Source organism: Coregonus lavaretus (assembly GCF_964263955.1).
Source record: "Coregonus lavaretus genome assembly, chromosome: 20".
NCBI classification, from domain to species: domain Eukaryota; kingdom Metazoa; phylum Chordata; class Actinopteri; order Salmoniformes; family Salmonidae; genus Coregonus; species Coregonus lavaretus.
Window position 1 is genome coordinate 23,006,453 of NC_140007.1, and position 16,742 is coordinate 23,023,194.

Sequence of the window (16,742 nt, forward strand, 5' to 3'; positions counted from 1 at the left end):
TTTACTGTGGATATAGATACTTTTGTACCTGTTTCCTCCAGCATCTTCACAAGGTCCTTTGCTGTTGTTCTGGGATTGATTTGCACTTTTCGCACCAAATGACGTTCATCTCTAGGAGACAGAACGCGTCTCCTTCCTGAGTGGTATGACGGCTGCGTGGTCCCAGGGTGTTTATACTTGCGTACTATTGTTTGTACTGATGAACGTAGTACCTTCAGGCGTTTGGAATTGCTCCAATTGCTCTACAATTTTTATTCTGAGGTCTTGGCTGATTTCTTTTGATTTTCCCATGATGTCAAGCAAAGAGGCACTGAGTTTGAAGGTAGGCCTTGAAATACATCCACAGATACACCTCCAATTGACTGAAATTATGTCAATTAGCCTATCAGAAGCTTCTAATGCCATGACATACATTTCTGGAATTTTCCAAGCTGTTTAAAGGCACAGTCAACATAGTGTATGTAAACTTCTGACCCACTGGAATTGTGATACAGTGAATTATAAGTGAAATAATCTGTCTGTAAACAATTGTTGGAAAAATTACTTGTGTCATGCACAAAGAAGATGTCCTAACCGACTTGCCAAAACTATAGTTTAACAAGAAATTTGTGGATTTGTTGAAAAACGAGTTTTAATGACTCCAACCTAAGTGCATGTAAATTTCCGACTTCAACTGTATATTATGTGAGTGCATATTACCATTATATTACCATCAGGTAGTTACAGCTGAGATAGCACTGGAAACACTGTTTCCATCAAGCTGAAAACAGTTTTTCAACAGTTTTTCTCTAGATTAAGTCATTTAGGAACTTGATAATTTAGCCAAGAGACTTTTCCCTCTTTTGGGCTCCGCAGGCTCGTATTTTGCTGAAATATGCAGCACAATCTATCTCTGTCACTAAGTTTCGCTTCCCTTCTCTCTGGATACTATATTACCTTCCTGGGAGACTACAGGAGGAGACCTCTTCCTTTCCTTTAAATGCTAATTAGAGGTTCAAGCAGCGAAGCTCGCTTGGGTCCCCCTAAAGGCTAGAGCCAGCACTGTTTATTGTTTTTGTTGAAGTTCATTATTAGGAGATCAAGCAGCAAAGCTTCGAGAAACCCTCTCATGCAATGCCATGCCAGTTGGCCAGATGGTGGCGCTATAACACACAATTGAAAATGATTTTTTTTTAAGCTAATGCCCCTCACCCCGTTTGACCTAGAGTCGCAAAATTCGGTACATAGGTTCGCCATTATGGATTTTCCACCATTTAGAATTTTGTGGGAAACACTTTAATGACATCTCCTCCGGAAGCACTGGGCTGACCTGGATGGAACTTGATATATAGCATCTATGGACCAAGGTCTCCCAAAACAACATTTATCTGACTAGTATCTCAAACAACATCACATTTACATTTACGTCATTTAGCAGACGCTCTTATCCAGAGCGACTTACAGTTAGTGAGTGCATACATTTTTTCATACTGGGGATCGAACCCACAACCCTGGCGTTGCAAACACCATGCTCTACCAACTGAGCTACACAGGTTGTTATGGACAAATAAACATTAAAGTGACCTGACGCATAAATGCATATGAATCCGACATGGATATTTATATTGTAACAAAACTTGATACAACAACTGTGGGAAGCCTTGGAGTCAACATGGGCCAGCATCCCTGTGGAACAATTTTGACACCGCCTAGTCCATGCCCCGATGAATTGAGGCTGTCCTGATGGCAAAAGGCAGCAAACTCAATATTAGGAAGGTGTTCCCAATGTTTTGTACACTGTGTATACCCGTTGATTCTTGAAGAATATAACGTATATATGCCTCCATGAGCTTAGTTCAACTGTCGTACCCCATCAGAACCCAAGATATAAGCTTGTTTTACTCCAATGTTGTAAACAATGTAAATGTAAACAAACACTGTATAGCCTCAAAACATGGTTAAAAGTACACTGAACAAAAATATAAACTCATTATGCAACAATTTCAAAGATTTTACTGCGTTGCAGTTCATATAAGGAAATCAGTCAATTGAAATAAATTCATTTGTCCCTAATCTATGGATTTCACATGATAGGGAATACAGATATGCATCTGTTGGTCACAGATTCCTTTAAAAAGAAAGTAGGGGTGTGGATCAGAAAACCAGTCAGTATCTGGTTTGACCACCATTTGCCTCATTCAGCACGACACATCTCCTTCACATAGAGTTGATCAAGCTGTTGATTGTGGCCTATGTAATGTTGTCCCACTCCTCTTCAATGGCTGTGCGAAGTTGCTGGATATTGGAGGGAACTGGAACACACTGTCGTACACGTCGATCCAGTGCATCCCAAACATGCTCAATGGGTGACATGTCTGGTGAGTATGCAGGCCATGGAAGAACTGGGACATTTTCAGCTTCCGGGAATTGTGTACAGATCCTTGCGACATGGGGCCGTGCATTATCATACTGAAACATGAGATGATGGCGGCAGATGAATGGCACGACAATGGGCCTCAGGATCTCGTCACGGTATCTCTGGGCATTCAAATTGCCATCGATAAAATGCAATTGTGTTCTTTGTCCGTAGCTTATGCCTGCCCATACCATAACCCCACCGCCACCATGGGGAACTCTGTTCACAATGTTGACATCAGCAAACCGCTCACCCACACGATGCCATAAAGTTGAAACCGGGATTCATCCTTGACGAGCACACTTCTCCAGAGTGCCAGTGGCCATCGAAGGTGAGCATTTGCCAAATGAAGTCGATTACGATGCCGAACTGCAGTCAGGTCAAGATCCTGGTGAGGACGACGAGCACGCAGATGAGCTTCCCTGAGACAGTTTGTGCAAACCCACAGTTTCATCAGCTGTCCGGGTGGCTGGTCTCAGATGATGCCGCAGGTGAAGAAGCCGGATGTGGAGGTCCTGGGCTGGCGTGGTTACACGTTGGTTGGACGTACTGCCAAATTCTCTAAAACGACCATTGGAGGTGGCTTATAGTAGAGAAATGAACATTCAATTCTCTGGCAACAGCTCTGGTGGACATTCCTGCAGTCAGCATGCCAATTGCACGCTCCCTCAACTTGAGACATCTGTGGCATTGGGTTGTGTGACAAAACTGCACATTTTAGAGTGGCCTTTTATTGTCTCCAGCACAAGGTGCACTTGTGTAATGATCATGCTGTTTAATCAGCTTCTTGATATGCCACACCGGATAGGTGGATGGATTATCTTGGCAAAGGAGAAATGCTCACCAACATGGATGTGAACTAATTTGTGCACAAAATTTGAGAGAAATAAACCTTATCTGGGATCTTTTATTTCAGCTCATGAAACATGGGACCAACACTTTACATGTTGCGTTTATATTTTTGTTCAGTATATAATTTTTACATCATGGCTGGTCAGTCCTTATATCCATAGCTCTGTCTATGAATTTGAGAGTGGTTACATTTCTCCAGGCCCATCTCTCAGCTTTTTACCAAAACAGAGGCGGGGTGCCGCTTTGTTATTGTTTCAACTAAGGATGTAGCTTTAAGGAGTACAGAAGTAGCTCATCGAGAATCCATTTTGTCCTGATAGTGGCGCTGTGGTGCCATGAGGTTTGAACCCCGCAATGGCTGCTTGCAGCTATATTTTGTAATATTGATATTCTGTGTTGAGCCACTGAAAAGGATGGAGAGGATTGCATTCCAAACTGGCCTTTTCTATAAAATTTCATTTCAGATACGAAATGTTTCCCCCCCTCTATTGAAATATAGAGAAATCCTGTATTTGTACTTCTTTTTTGTTTTCAAAATCATATTAGCAGGACATGGGTGGTGCAGGAAGTGCCCCTGGAGACCAGGGTTCGATTCCCTAGTCCCATCCCTTCACTATTCGATCTGTCTGCCTCTCATAACTGCTATCTATTGCTCTATTATATAAAAACAAGAACAAAAATAGGAGAACAAAAAAATCACATACGAAAGAACATTACATGGGTCAAATACCTAAGACGAGGTATTATCTCTGTTTCATAAATCCTTAATGTTGGCGTTGTGCTTTGTTCTAGGTATGAGTGCGCGAGGCTCGAGGGCCTGGAGTCTGAACACATCCCCTGTCTCTCTGCTCCTCACCATCGCATTGTCAACGTTCAGGTCTACATCGTGACAGAACGTCAGGCTACTATCTTGTTTATAAATAAAATAAGCTGTCTTTGCTCCATTCCAAATGACCCATCTACAATTATAATTTTTTCTAACTGGGAAAGTCATGGTACAGACTTTCCATTTTGGAGGCAAGACAATAATTTGGGAACATAATTTGTTGTTGTTTGGGCGCATGTTATGATGAACATTGTGTTAGGTCAAGTGCTGTCAACTTCTGAAGATATCTGCTTGGGTTGTACATTTTAGGTGGATGTTCAGATGAATGCGCTATTTACTTTTTGGAGCCCTGAATGATACAAATGCCTTACTTCCATTCATGTGCCAAAGTAGTTTGAATCGTTTAGTTGTAGGCTAAATGCTAAGCTAGCAATGCCATGCTTTTTTTTCTTCATATTTTCATTTGTAATTAAACCTTGTCACACTCAAAGTTGGTTATGAAAGTTATTACCTATGGTAATAATACTTGTCATTTAAACTTTCAAGGTTGTGATATGAAGTTGACTTTTGTAATTTTTACGTACTCTGAGGTGGTCATTGAAGCGAAAACTTTTACTTGTTTCGCTGAGCCAAGTTAAGTTATCTTGCTTACTCATTGAGTAGACACAACCATTTGCCTGTGCCTGTGCCTTTGAAGGTGTGAGAGTGTGACAAAGAAAATCGCTTCACTTGACTTATAGTCAGTGTTGTGCAGCATTTCAGAGCTCTTTAAGTGATCGTTATCGTATCATTATGTGCTACATGAGACCCATAAGACGAGCTGTTTGAGACAGTGCAAGTCGTTTTCTCAATGTTTTCATTTTGTCATTGTGGTAGAGACTTGATTGTATCACGAGGGCTCCTTACAACTATAATGAGCCAAAATCTAAATACTGACCTTACAGTGGATGGATAGATTGCATTTAATAGGAGGACTGTCTTTACCCCACATCACCACTACCAATATGTGACACCCACCTGGGTGATGCACGGCAGCCATTTTGTGCTAGAGTGCTCACCAGTCGCATGGTGAAAATGGTGCCAAATGAGACCCAAGCAGGCAAAGTCATTCACCCACAAGAAAACCCATGGAGCCTTACTGTATATTGAACTCATGCATGACATTGACCTATAGTCAGCTAAATATGTACTGGACTTGCCTATCATTTGTTCAAGGTTCAATTAGCCTTTTCTTGAAACGTATGTATTGTATTATAGGCCCTACATATATTTCAGCGTAGCCTCAACTGCTCAGGTGTTCGGTCCTTTACACACCAACCTTCACTGGTCATAAAGCAGAGAGAAGCTAGATCAGACGGCTGACAGCACATGATACAGTGGTCTATTTAATGCCCTGACTTGACAAATGAAAAGTCTGATATCTGCCATGATTTAGCAGCAATTAAAACATATTAATAAATTAGAGTGAGCCTAGGGGCCTCTATGGGAAAGGGCATAGGACTAATGGTTCTATGACACCACAGAAGATTAATGTATCAGGATTCAGTGAGAGGAGCTAAATCAGAACGATTCCATCAGGATGGAAATATGGTTGTGTGTGTGTGTGTGAGCCTGTGTGTACCTGTGTGCATTGTTAATATATTTATATTAACTTGCTTCTCTGTGTGTCACAGATGACTGTCTTTTGGAAGGATTTTTTAAAAGCTCCAGACCATTTATTGTACTGGCAATCAAACATTTGACACATTTTTGTGCTCACTTTCAAATAGAATAACAAACCATGAAGTTGCACATCTGCGATGGTGTAACCTGGGTTGTGTTTATTAGGCACCAAATGGAAGAAAACTGACTCAAACATGGAGGGACTACCTGGACTAAGAAAGGCTCCTCGGAATACATATCCCAAATGAAATAAATGATCTCACTCCAATACATTTTAATGGAAAGTTAGCAAAAATAGATAAGATCTTGCTACCATGGAAAGGTAAATACCTGTCAATTTGTGGAAAAATCACCCTCATTAACTCTTTAGTATTACCCAGTTTACCTATTTGCTTATGGTCTTGCCTACGCCTAGCGAACAGTTTTTTTTTTATGATATGAGAATAAAATATTCCATTTTATTTGGAACGGCAAGCCAGACAAAATTAAACGGGCCTATTTATATAATGAATATGAATTCGGAGGACAGAAATTATTAAATATTAAAGCTTTAGACCTATCACTAAAAGCTTCAGTCATACAAAAGTTATACTTAAATCCGAACTGGTTCTCTAGCAAATTGTTAAGATTGTCTCACCCAATGTTCAAGAATGGCCTTTTTCCCTTTATTCAGATTACAACCTCTCACTTTCAGTAATTTGAAAAGGAAATAATCTCCCAAATATCACTATTTCTAAAACAAGTCATAGAAAGTTGGTTGCAATTTCAATTTAATACTCCAGAAACGACAGAACAAATAATGCAACAAATATTGTGGTTAAACTCAAATATACTAATTGATTAAAAAAACATTATTCTTTTTTAAAATGTTTAAAAAAGGTATAATCTTCGTAAATTATATCATAGGTAGGACTGGTGGAGTTATGTCGCACATGCAGCTAACAAAAACATATGGAAATGTCTGCTCTACCCCAAATTACAACCAAATAATTGAAGCATTACCGCAAAAATGGAAGAGGAAAGTGGAAGGGGGAAAAAGTAAGGAACTTGTCTGTCGGCCCAGCATTAAAGAACACAATTGGTTAAGGAAAATTGTGATAAATAAAAAAGTATACCAGTTTCATTTAAGGACCAAAGGATTGACAGCCGTCCCATATAGATTGCAAAATAGTTGGGAAGAGATTTTTGACGTACCGATTCCATGGCATAGTGTTTATGAACTGATACGCAAAACGACGCCGGATTCAAAACTTTGAATTTTTCAATTTAAATTATTATACAACATTTTGCTACCAATAGAATGTTATTTATATGGGGGATACAATCTTCCCAGCTCTGCAGATTTTGCTGCGAAGAGACAGAATCATTAGATCATTTGTTTTGGTACTGTCCATTTGTAGCTTGTTTTTGGACACAGGTCCAGGAATGGCTAAAGGATTGCAATATTTACCTGGAGCTAACCCTGCAGATAGCACTACTGGGTGACCTGAAAAGTCATAGTCAATCGATCAATAATATAATAATACTTTTAGCAAAAATGTTTATTTTCAATTTACAATCTGTAGAAACAATGAGAATAGAAGGGTTCAGAAATTTTGTAAAACATCACAGTACAGTTGAAAAATATATGGCAAATAGAAATCCAATATGGATGGTGTTAAGAGATAGATGGGTGGTGTTGAATGGAGTTGAAGGATGGGACTAATAACAACTAACAACAACTAATAACAACAAGATAACTAATGTAAAGCATACTGTGTCCATAATAAGTATATAGGTTATAGGTTGAGAGCTTTTGTGAAAGAGCACAGTTAGAAAGATATGGCATATAGAAGCAAACCAGATGGACATCATGAAAAATGATCAGAGGTTGAGGGTAGAGGAAGTTCAGGAGTAAAAACAAACAAAATATAATTATTGTAAAATTGACTGTGTCCATAAAATGTATATAGTATGTATAAGCTGGAAGTAGAGGCCAAAGCATTGTTGTTCACTAGTTTACTCCAATTAGGGAAGGGGTGGTGGGGTTGGAAAGTAATAAAGGGAAATATATTTTTTTAAAGGATAAGTGTATATATATGTATGTATATATTATACAGTGAGGGAAAAAAGTATTTGATCCCCTGCTGATTTTGTACGTTTGCCCACTGACAAAGAAATGATCAGTCTATAATTTTAATGGTATGTTTATTTGAACAGTGAGAGACAGAATAACAACAAAAAAATCCAGAAAAACGCATGTCAAAAATGTTATGAATTGATTTGTATTTTAATGAGGGAAATAAGTATTTGACACCTCTGCAAAACATGACTTAGTACTTGGTGGCAAAACCCTTGTTGGCAATCACAGAGGTCAGACGTTTCTTGTAGTTGGCCACCAGGTTTGCACACATCTCAGGAGGGATTTTGTCCCACTCCTCTTTGCAGATCTTCTCCAAGTCATTAAGGTTTCGAGGCTGACGTTTGGCAACTCGAACCTTCAGCTCCCTCCACAGATTTTCTATGGGATTAAGGTCTGGAGACTGGCTAGGCCACTCCAGGACCTTAATGTGCTTCTTCTTGAGCCACTCCTTTGTTGCCTTGGCCGTGTGTTTTGGGTCATTGTCATGCTGGAATACCCATCTACGACCCAATTTCAATGCCCTGGCTGATGGAAGGAGTTTCTCACCCAAGATTTGACGGTACATGGCCCCGTCCATCGTCCCTTTGTTGTGGTGAAGTTGTCCTGTCCCCTTAGCAGAAAAACACCCCCAAAGCATCATGTTTCCACCTCCATGTTTGACGGTGGGGATGGTGTTCTTGGGGTCATAGGCAGCATTCCTCCTCCTCCAAACACGGCGAGTTGAGTTGATGCCAAAGAGCTCCATTTTGGTCTCATCTGACCACAACACTTTCATCCAGTTCTCCTCTGAATCATTCAGATGTTCATTGGCAAACTTCAGACGGGCATGTATATGTGCTTTCTTGAGCAGGGGGACCTTGCGGGCGCTGCAGGATTTCAGTCCTTCACGGCGTAGTGTGTTACCAATTGTTTTCTTGGTGACTATGGTCCCAGCTGCCTTGAGATCATTGACAAGATCCTCCCGTGTAGTTCTGGGCTGATTCCTCACCGTTCTCATGATCATTGCAACTCCACGAGGTGAGATCTTGCATGGAGCCCCAGGCCGAGGGAGATTGAAAGTTCTTTTGTGTTTCTTCCATTTGCGAATAATCGCACCAACTGTTGTCACCTTCTCAACAAGCTGCTTGGCGATGGTCTTGTAGCCCATTCCAGCCTTGTGTAGGTCTACAATCTTGTCCCTGACATCCTTGGAGAGCTCTTTGGTCTTGGCCATGGTGGAGAGTTTGGAATCTGATTGATTGATTGCTTCTGTGGACAGGTGTCTTTTATACATGTAACAACCTGAGATTAGGAGCACTCCCTTTAAGAGTGTGCTCCTAATCTCAGCTCATTACCTGTATAAAAGACACCTGGGAGCCAGAAATCTTTCTGATTGAGAGGGGGTCAAATACTTATTTCCCTCATTAAAATGCAAATCAATTTATAACATTTTTGACTTGCGTTTTTCAGGATTTATTTGTTGTTATACTGTCTCTCACTGTTCAAATAAACCTACCATTAAAATTATAGACTGATCATTTCTTTGTCAGTGGGCAAACGTACAAAATCAGCAGGGGATCAAATACTTTTTTCCCTCACTGTATATATACATACATACATACATACATACATACATACATACGTACATACATACGTACATACACATATATATATATATACATATCCTTTAAAATAATATATTTCCCTTTATTACTTTCCAACCCCGCCACCCCTTCCCTAATTGGAGTATACTAGTGAACAACAATGCTTTGGCCTCTACTTCCAGCTTATACATACTAAATACATTTTATGGACACAGTCAATCTATACACAGCTGTGGAAAAAATTAAGAGACCACTGCAAATTCTTCTTAAATCAGCATCTCTACATGTATGACAGCCATTCCATTCCAGTGTCTGTTGAATTCCAACACAGGCACACCTCATTCTACTGAATTAGGTACTGATTAGGTGATCACATGAACCAAATCTTATTTAACGAGGAAAAGTATAAAAACCACTGCTGTGGTCATCACTATCCTCTTGCAGTAGGACCAGCTGGATGGCAAAAACAGTGCTAATAGTACCTCAAAAGTAATATTAATCAAGAAATAACTATTGACCATGCCAAAAGAGTTGAAAAGGAAAGTTTTGAGTGAGGAAAAGAAGGGTTCAATTCTGTATTTACTGGCAGTGGGATACAGTGAGCGTCAGGTTGCTTCCATCCTTAAAATTTCAAAGACGGCGGTTCATAAGAACTAGGTCAAGCAGCAGACATTGGAGACAACAAAGCAACAGACCGGCAGAGGGCGAAAACGACTCTCTACTGACCGGGATGACCGCCAACTCATTCAAATGTCACTCAACAACCGTAGGATGACATTAAGTGACCTACAAAAATAATGGCATTGGCAGCTGGGGTGAAGTGCACGGCGAGGACGGTTCGAAACAGGCTCCTAGGGGCAGGGCTGAAGTCGTGCAAAGCTAGAAAAAAGCCCTTCATCAATGAGAAGGAAAGAAGAGCCAGGCTGAGGTTTGCAAAATACCATAAGGATTGGACCGTAGAGGACTGGAGTAAGGTAATCTTCTCTGATGAGTCCAATTTTCAGCTTTGCCCAACACCTGGTCGTCTAATGGTTAGACGGAGACCTGGAGAGGCCTACAAGCCACAGTGTCTCGCACCCACTGTGAAATTTGGTGGAGGATCGGTGAAGATCTGGGGGTGCTTCAGCAAGCCTGGAATCGAGCAGATTTGTCTTTGTGAAGGACGTATAAATCAAGCCACGTACAAGGTTGTCCTGGAAGAAAACTTGCTTCCTTTTGCTCTGACATTGTTCCCCAACTCTGAGGATTGGTTTTTCCAGCAGGACAATGCGCCATGCCACACAGCCAGGTCAATCAAGGTGTGGATGGAGGACCACCAGATCAAGACCTGAACCCCATTGAAAACTTCTGGAATGTGATCAAGAGGAAGATGGATGGTCACAAGCCATCAAACAAAGCCGAGCTGCTTGAATTCTTGCGCCAGGAGTGGTATAAAGTCACCCAACATCAATGTGAAAGACTGGTGGAGAGCATGCCAAGACACATGAAAGCTGTGATTGAAAATCAGGGTTATTCCACCAAATATTGATTTCTGAACTCTTCCTAAGTTAAAACATTACTGTTGGGTTGTTTTAAAAATGAACATGAACTTATTTTCTTTGCATTATTCAAGGTCTGACAACACTGCATATTTTTTGTTATTTTGACCAGTTGTCATTTTCTGCAAATAAATGCTCTAAATGACAATATTTGTATTTGGAATTTGGGAGACATGTTGTCAGTAGTTTATAAAATAAAACAAAAAAATATTTTTACAAAAAAACACATAAATGATAATTTTGCAGCTGTATATATATATATATATATTTGCGAGAGAAAAATACAGATGGGGGATTGGAAGTGATGCAGACAATTACAATGTTTTTTTTGTTTGTTTGTTTGTTGTTGTTTTTTTAGGCGGTAGATCACCTTTAATATTGCAGATAGATCGTAACTTCCATCAATGTAATTGTCTGCATCACTTCCAATCCCCAAAATAATTTTTTTTCTTCTCGCAAATATATATATACAGTGGGGAAAAAAAGTATTTAGTCAGCCACCAATTGTGCAAGTTCTCCCACTTAAAAAGATGAGAGAGGCTTGTAATTTTCATCATAAGTACACGTCAACTATGACAGACAAATTGAGAAGAAAAAAATCCAGAAAATCACATTGTAGGATTTTTTATGAATTTATTTGCAAATTATGGTGGAAAATAAGTATTTGGTCACCTACAAACAAGCAAGATTTCTGGCTATCACAGACCTGTAACTTCTTCTTTAAGAGGCTCCTCTGTCCTCCACTCGTTACCTGTATTAATGGCACCTGTTTGAACTTGTTATCAGTATAAAAGACACCTGTCCACAACCCCAAACAGTCACACTCCAAACTCTTCTATGGCCAAGACCGAAGAGCTGTCAAAGGACACCAGAAACAAAATTGTAGACCTGCACCAGGCTGGGAAGACTGAATCTGCAATAGGTAAGCAGCTTGGTTTGAAGAAATCAACTGTGGGAGCAATTATTAGGAAATGAAAGACATACAAGACCACTGATAATCTCCCTCGATCTGGGGCTCCACGCAAGATCTCACCCTGTGGGGTCAAAATGATCACAAGAACGGTGAGCAAAAATCCCAGAACCACACGGGGGGACCTAGTGAATGACCTGCAGAGAGCTGGGACCAATGTAACAAAGCCTACCATCAGTAACACACTACGCCGCCAGGGACTCAAATCCTGCAGTGCCAGACGTGTCCCCCTGCTTAAGCCAGTACATGTCCAGGCCCGTCTGAAGTTTGCTAGAGTGCATTTGGATGATCCAGAAGAGGATTGGGAGAATGTCATATGGTCAGATGAAACCAAAATAGAACTTTTTGGTAAAAACTCAACTCGTCGTGTTGGGAGGACAAAGAATGCTGAGTTGCATCCAAAGAACACTATACCTACTGTGAAGCATTGGGGTGGAAACATCATGCTTTGGGGCTGTTTTTCTGTAAAGGGACCAGGACGACTGATCCATGTAAAGGAAAGAATGAATGGGGCCGTGTATCGTGAGATTTTGAGTGAAAACCTCCTTCCATCAGCAAGGGCATTGAAGATGAAACGTGGCTGAGTCTTTCAGCATGACAATGATCCCAAACACAACGCCTGGGCAACGAAGGAGTGGCTTCGTAAGAAGCATTTCAAGGTCCTGGAGTGGCCTAGCCAGTCTCCAGATCTCAACCCCATAGAAAATCTTTGGAGGGAGTTAGAAGTCCGTGTTGCCCAGCGACAGCCCCAAAACATCACTGCTCTAGAGGAGATCTGCATGGAGGAATGGGACAAAATACCAGCAACAGTGTGTGAAAACCTTGTGAAGACTTACAGAAAACGTTTGACCTGTGTCATTGCCAACAAAGGGTATATAACAAAGTATTGAGAAACTTTTGTTATTGACCAAATACTTATTTTCCACCAAAATTTGCAAATAAATTCATTAAAAATCCTACAATGTGATTTTCTGGATTTTTTTTTCTCATTTTGTCTGTCATAGTTGACGTGTACCTTTGATGAAAATTACAGGCCTCTCTCATATTTTTAAGTGGGAGAACTTGCACAATTGGTGGCTGACTAAATACTTTTTTTCCCCACTGTACATATACATATACACATAAATACATATACATACATATATATACATATCCTTTTAAAATATATTTCCCTTCATTACTTTTCAACCCCACCACCTCTTCCCTAATTGGAGTAAACAAGTGAACAACAATGCTTAGGCCTCTACTTCCTGGTTTATACATACTATATACATTTTATGGACACAGTCAATTTTACAATAATTATATTTTGTTTGTTTTTACTGTTGAACTTCCTCTACCCTCTACCTCTCCTATCATTTTCATGATGTCCATCCGGTTTGCTTCTATATGCCATATCTTCCTAACTGTGCTCTTTCACAAAAGCTCTCAACCTATAACCTATATACTTATTATGGACACAGTATGCTTTACATTAGTTATCTTGTTGTTATTAGTTGTTGTTCGTTGTTATTAGTCCCATCCTTCAACTCCATTCAACACCACCCATCTATCTCTTAACACCATCCATATTGTATTTCTATTTGCCATATATTTTTCAACTGTACTGTGATGTTTTACATAAGTTCTGAACCCTTCTATTCTCATTGTTTCTACAGATTGTAAATTGAAAATATTTTTTTTTGCTAAAAGGATTGTTATATTGTTGATCGATTGACTATGACTTTTCAGATCACCCAGTAGTGCTATCTGCAGGGTTAGCTCCAGGTAAATATTGCAATCCTTTAGCCATTCCTGGACCTGTGTCCAAAAGCAAGCTACAAATGGACAGTACCAAAACAAATGATTGAATGATTCTGTGTCTTCCCAGCAAAATCTGCAGAGCTGGGAAGATTGTATCCCCCATATAAATAACATTCTATTGGTAGCAAGAATTTTGCATAATAATTTAAATTGAAAAATTCAAAGTTTTGAATCCGGCGTTGTTTTGCGTATCAGTTCATAATAATAATAATATGCCATTTAGCAGACGCTTTTATCCAAAGCGACTTACAGTCATGTGCGCATACATTCTTTTACGTATGGGTGGTCCCGGGGATCGAACCCACTACCCTGGCGTTTACAAGTTCATAAACACTATGCCATGGAATCGGTAGGTCAAAAATCTCTTCCCAACTATTTTGCAATCTATATGGAACGGCTGTCAATCCTTTGGACCTCAAATGAAACTGGTATACTTTTATGTATCACCATTTTCTTTAACCAATTATGTTCTTTAATGCAGGGCCGACAGACAAGTTCCTTACTTTTTCCCCCTTCCACTTTCCTCTTCCATTTTTGTGGTAATGCTGCAATTATTTGGTTGTAATTTTGGGTAGAGACGACATTTCCATATGTTTTTGTTAGCTGCATGTGCAACATAACTCCACCAGTCCTACCTATGATATCATTTACGAAGACTATACCTTTTTCAAACATTTTTTCAAATCAATTAGTATATTTGAGTTTAACCACAATATTTGTTGCATTATTTGTTCTGTTGTTTCTGGAGGATTAAATTGAAATTGCAACCAACTTTCTATGGCTTGTTTTAGAAATAGTGATATTTGGGAGATTATTTCCTTTTCAAATAACTGAAAGTGAGAGGTTGTAATCTGAATAAAGGAAAAAAGGCCGTTCTTGAACATTGGGTGAGACAATCTATCTGCAATATTAAAGCTGATCTACCCCCTAAAGAAAAAAAGAAAAAAAGGCTCCTTTTCACTTCCCATTGCAAAATGTTTTCCATTGCGTGCCCTAATGAGCACGATCCAAGTTCAACCAATACATTTTAAAAAGGCAGCAGTTGTAAAGGGCTTTGTTGGAAGATAAGATCAGATCTCATTATCACTGCTGGCAACTTAAAGAGAGCTGTCTGAGTAATGTGTTTTTGTTGATATGCTTGTTTTTGTGGCTTTCTCGTGGTTCATCTGTATACTCTCAGTTTTATTTCATTACACACCAACCAGTGTTTACAGAGAAACTGTATCTTTATGACTGATTTCAATGTTTAACTGATTAGAAACTGATTAGAAACTCACAATATACAGTCTATGAACTTTGTGTCCTTGATGCAGAAAGGTCACCTCCTTCTTTGTTTTGTAATGTATACAGTAAGTACTGTGGAGATCTTGTTATTTTATGTTTGATTATGGGCTTTCTTAGTTTTGACAATTCTACACAAAGGTCAAGTGTTGCTTTAAAGAGATAGAAATATGAGTTCTAACTTGTTTAGAAATACATTTTGATTGGTCTGTCACGCCCATGTACTATGATATGGACCAATGCCCTCAAAGGGTTTAAAACCGTGAAGGAAACTTTAATTTGATTTGTCCCCAAAATGCAATATTAATTTTGAATGCGATCCCCAGTAAATTCAAGAATTCTTAACTATACCTGAGCAGAGAGTGACATTTGTGACAATTTGGTCAGCAGACAGCAAAGTTTTCCCTTATGAATGGTCTTTTATAGCACTATATTTGTGCTTTGTCAAACCTATTGAGCTTGACTAATGCATTATTAAAAGTAAAGACTGACATCAAACAGTATTGTATAGTTAATTGGTAGCCTATAATGCCAGTCTTTCATGAAATGAAAAAACTACATTTATTAGACTAAAAAGTTTAGGGGCTGTGGTTAGCAACGCTTGGCCTTTATGTTTGACACTGCAGTATTAAAAAAATGTTAAGTGATCTCCATGAGATTGTATCAAGAATGTTTTCACGATGAAAAGTAATTGGCTGATCTTGTATACTGAATCTGTGCATGTACAATATTGTTTGGTGCATTTATGTTTTCTAAAAAACAAAATATTAAAGGAAAACGATTTACAGAGGATTTTCTCTTCAGTGTTGTTGTTGAGTTGTGTGACTTATACTGTATAATGGCAGTCTGCTTTGACCAAGAAAGTAGAATGAAATAAATATTGACTATTCATATTTTTTTCTGGTTTGTCCAACTACTGATATTGGTCTGCAGACATTGAACAGATGACCAAAGGATCCTTCCATAAAGTGCACATGGCTGCGCTATTAAAGACTTAGTTCTGTGTCTTCCTATTTTTAAGATAAAATATATTTTTGACATATGCAGTTCTTGTTTAGATCATAAAAATGCACATAGACATTGCATAACTGCAATCACAAGAAAATGATAGTACTGGACACAAGCATAATACTATTATAATAACCAATTTATCAGGATTACAGCCATGTGTCCATTAATCTCGGTTAACGCAGAACTAAAGTCTTGCGTATTTGGTCAGATGCTCGATTAAGTTCTGGGTCCATACGTGTTAAGAGAAGAGATAGAACGAGGATCGGAACCGGAGTGAAGAGCTCCACCCTCTCTTTTGCAAGTTACCGGCAAGTCTATGGGCCAAATTTCCCCTCCCCTTCCAAAATTCGAAACATACTGGTCGCGTTCGACTACTTAGACGTTGCCAGATCTTACAAAGCCTGGATAGGTATTTTATCTATCAGCTAACCATATCATATATTATAGCAATCTGACAGTCGACGACACAGTCGATACCGTGGCATGCAACAATTGGTTGATGATGCAACGTCTAAGCAGTGGAACGCGACCGCTAACACGTGAAATCGTGATTTATCCAAAGCGCGGGAACTAATGATGCTCGTTATCTCCCATCATGATAGATCTGCAGTACCATTTATGGTTACATAGTCTGTCCACGAGAGTCTTTTTTTTGTAATATTTTTTTTCTTACATTTGAATTGTCTGGCATTTTACTAC

The 16,742-nt window shown here is 39.3% G+C and overlaps 1 protein-coding gene across 1 annotated transcript in view; it reads left to right on the forward strand.

Annotated features, from left to right (window-relative positions):
• Positions 1 to 4,137, forward strand: part of cntn3a.2 (contactin 3a, tandem duplicate 2) — a gene marked incomplete at both ends in the record, with an annotated part of 60,370 nt that extends 56,233 nt beyond the window's left edge. Inside the window, one exon of the mRNA XM_084184036.1 lies at positions 4,040 to 4,137. Coding sequence (XP_084040162.1) covers positions 4,040 to 4,137 — 98 coding nt within the window. The remainder of the gene's footprint in view (positions 1 to 4,039) is intronic.
• Positions 4,138 to 16,742: the final 12,605 nt, after the last annotated feature.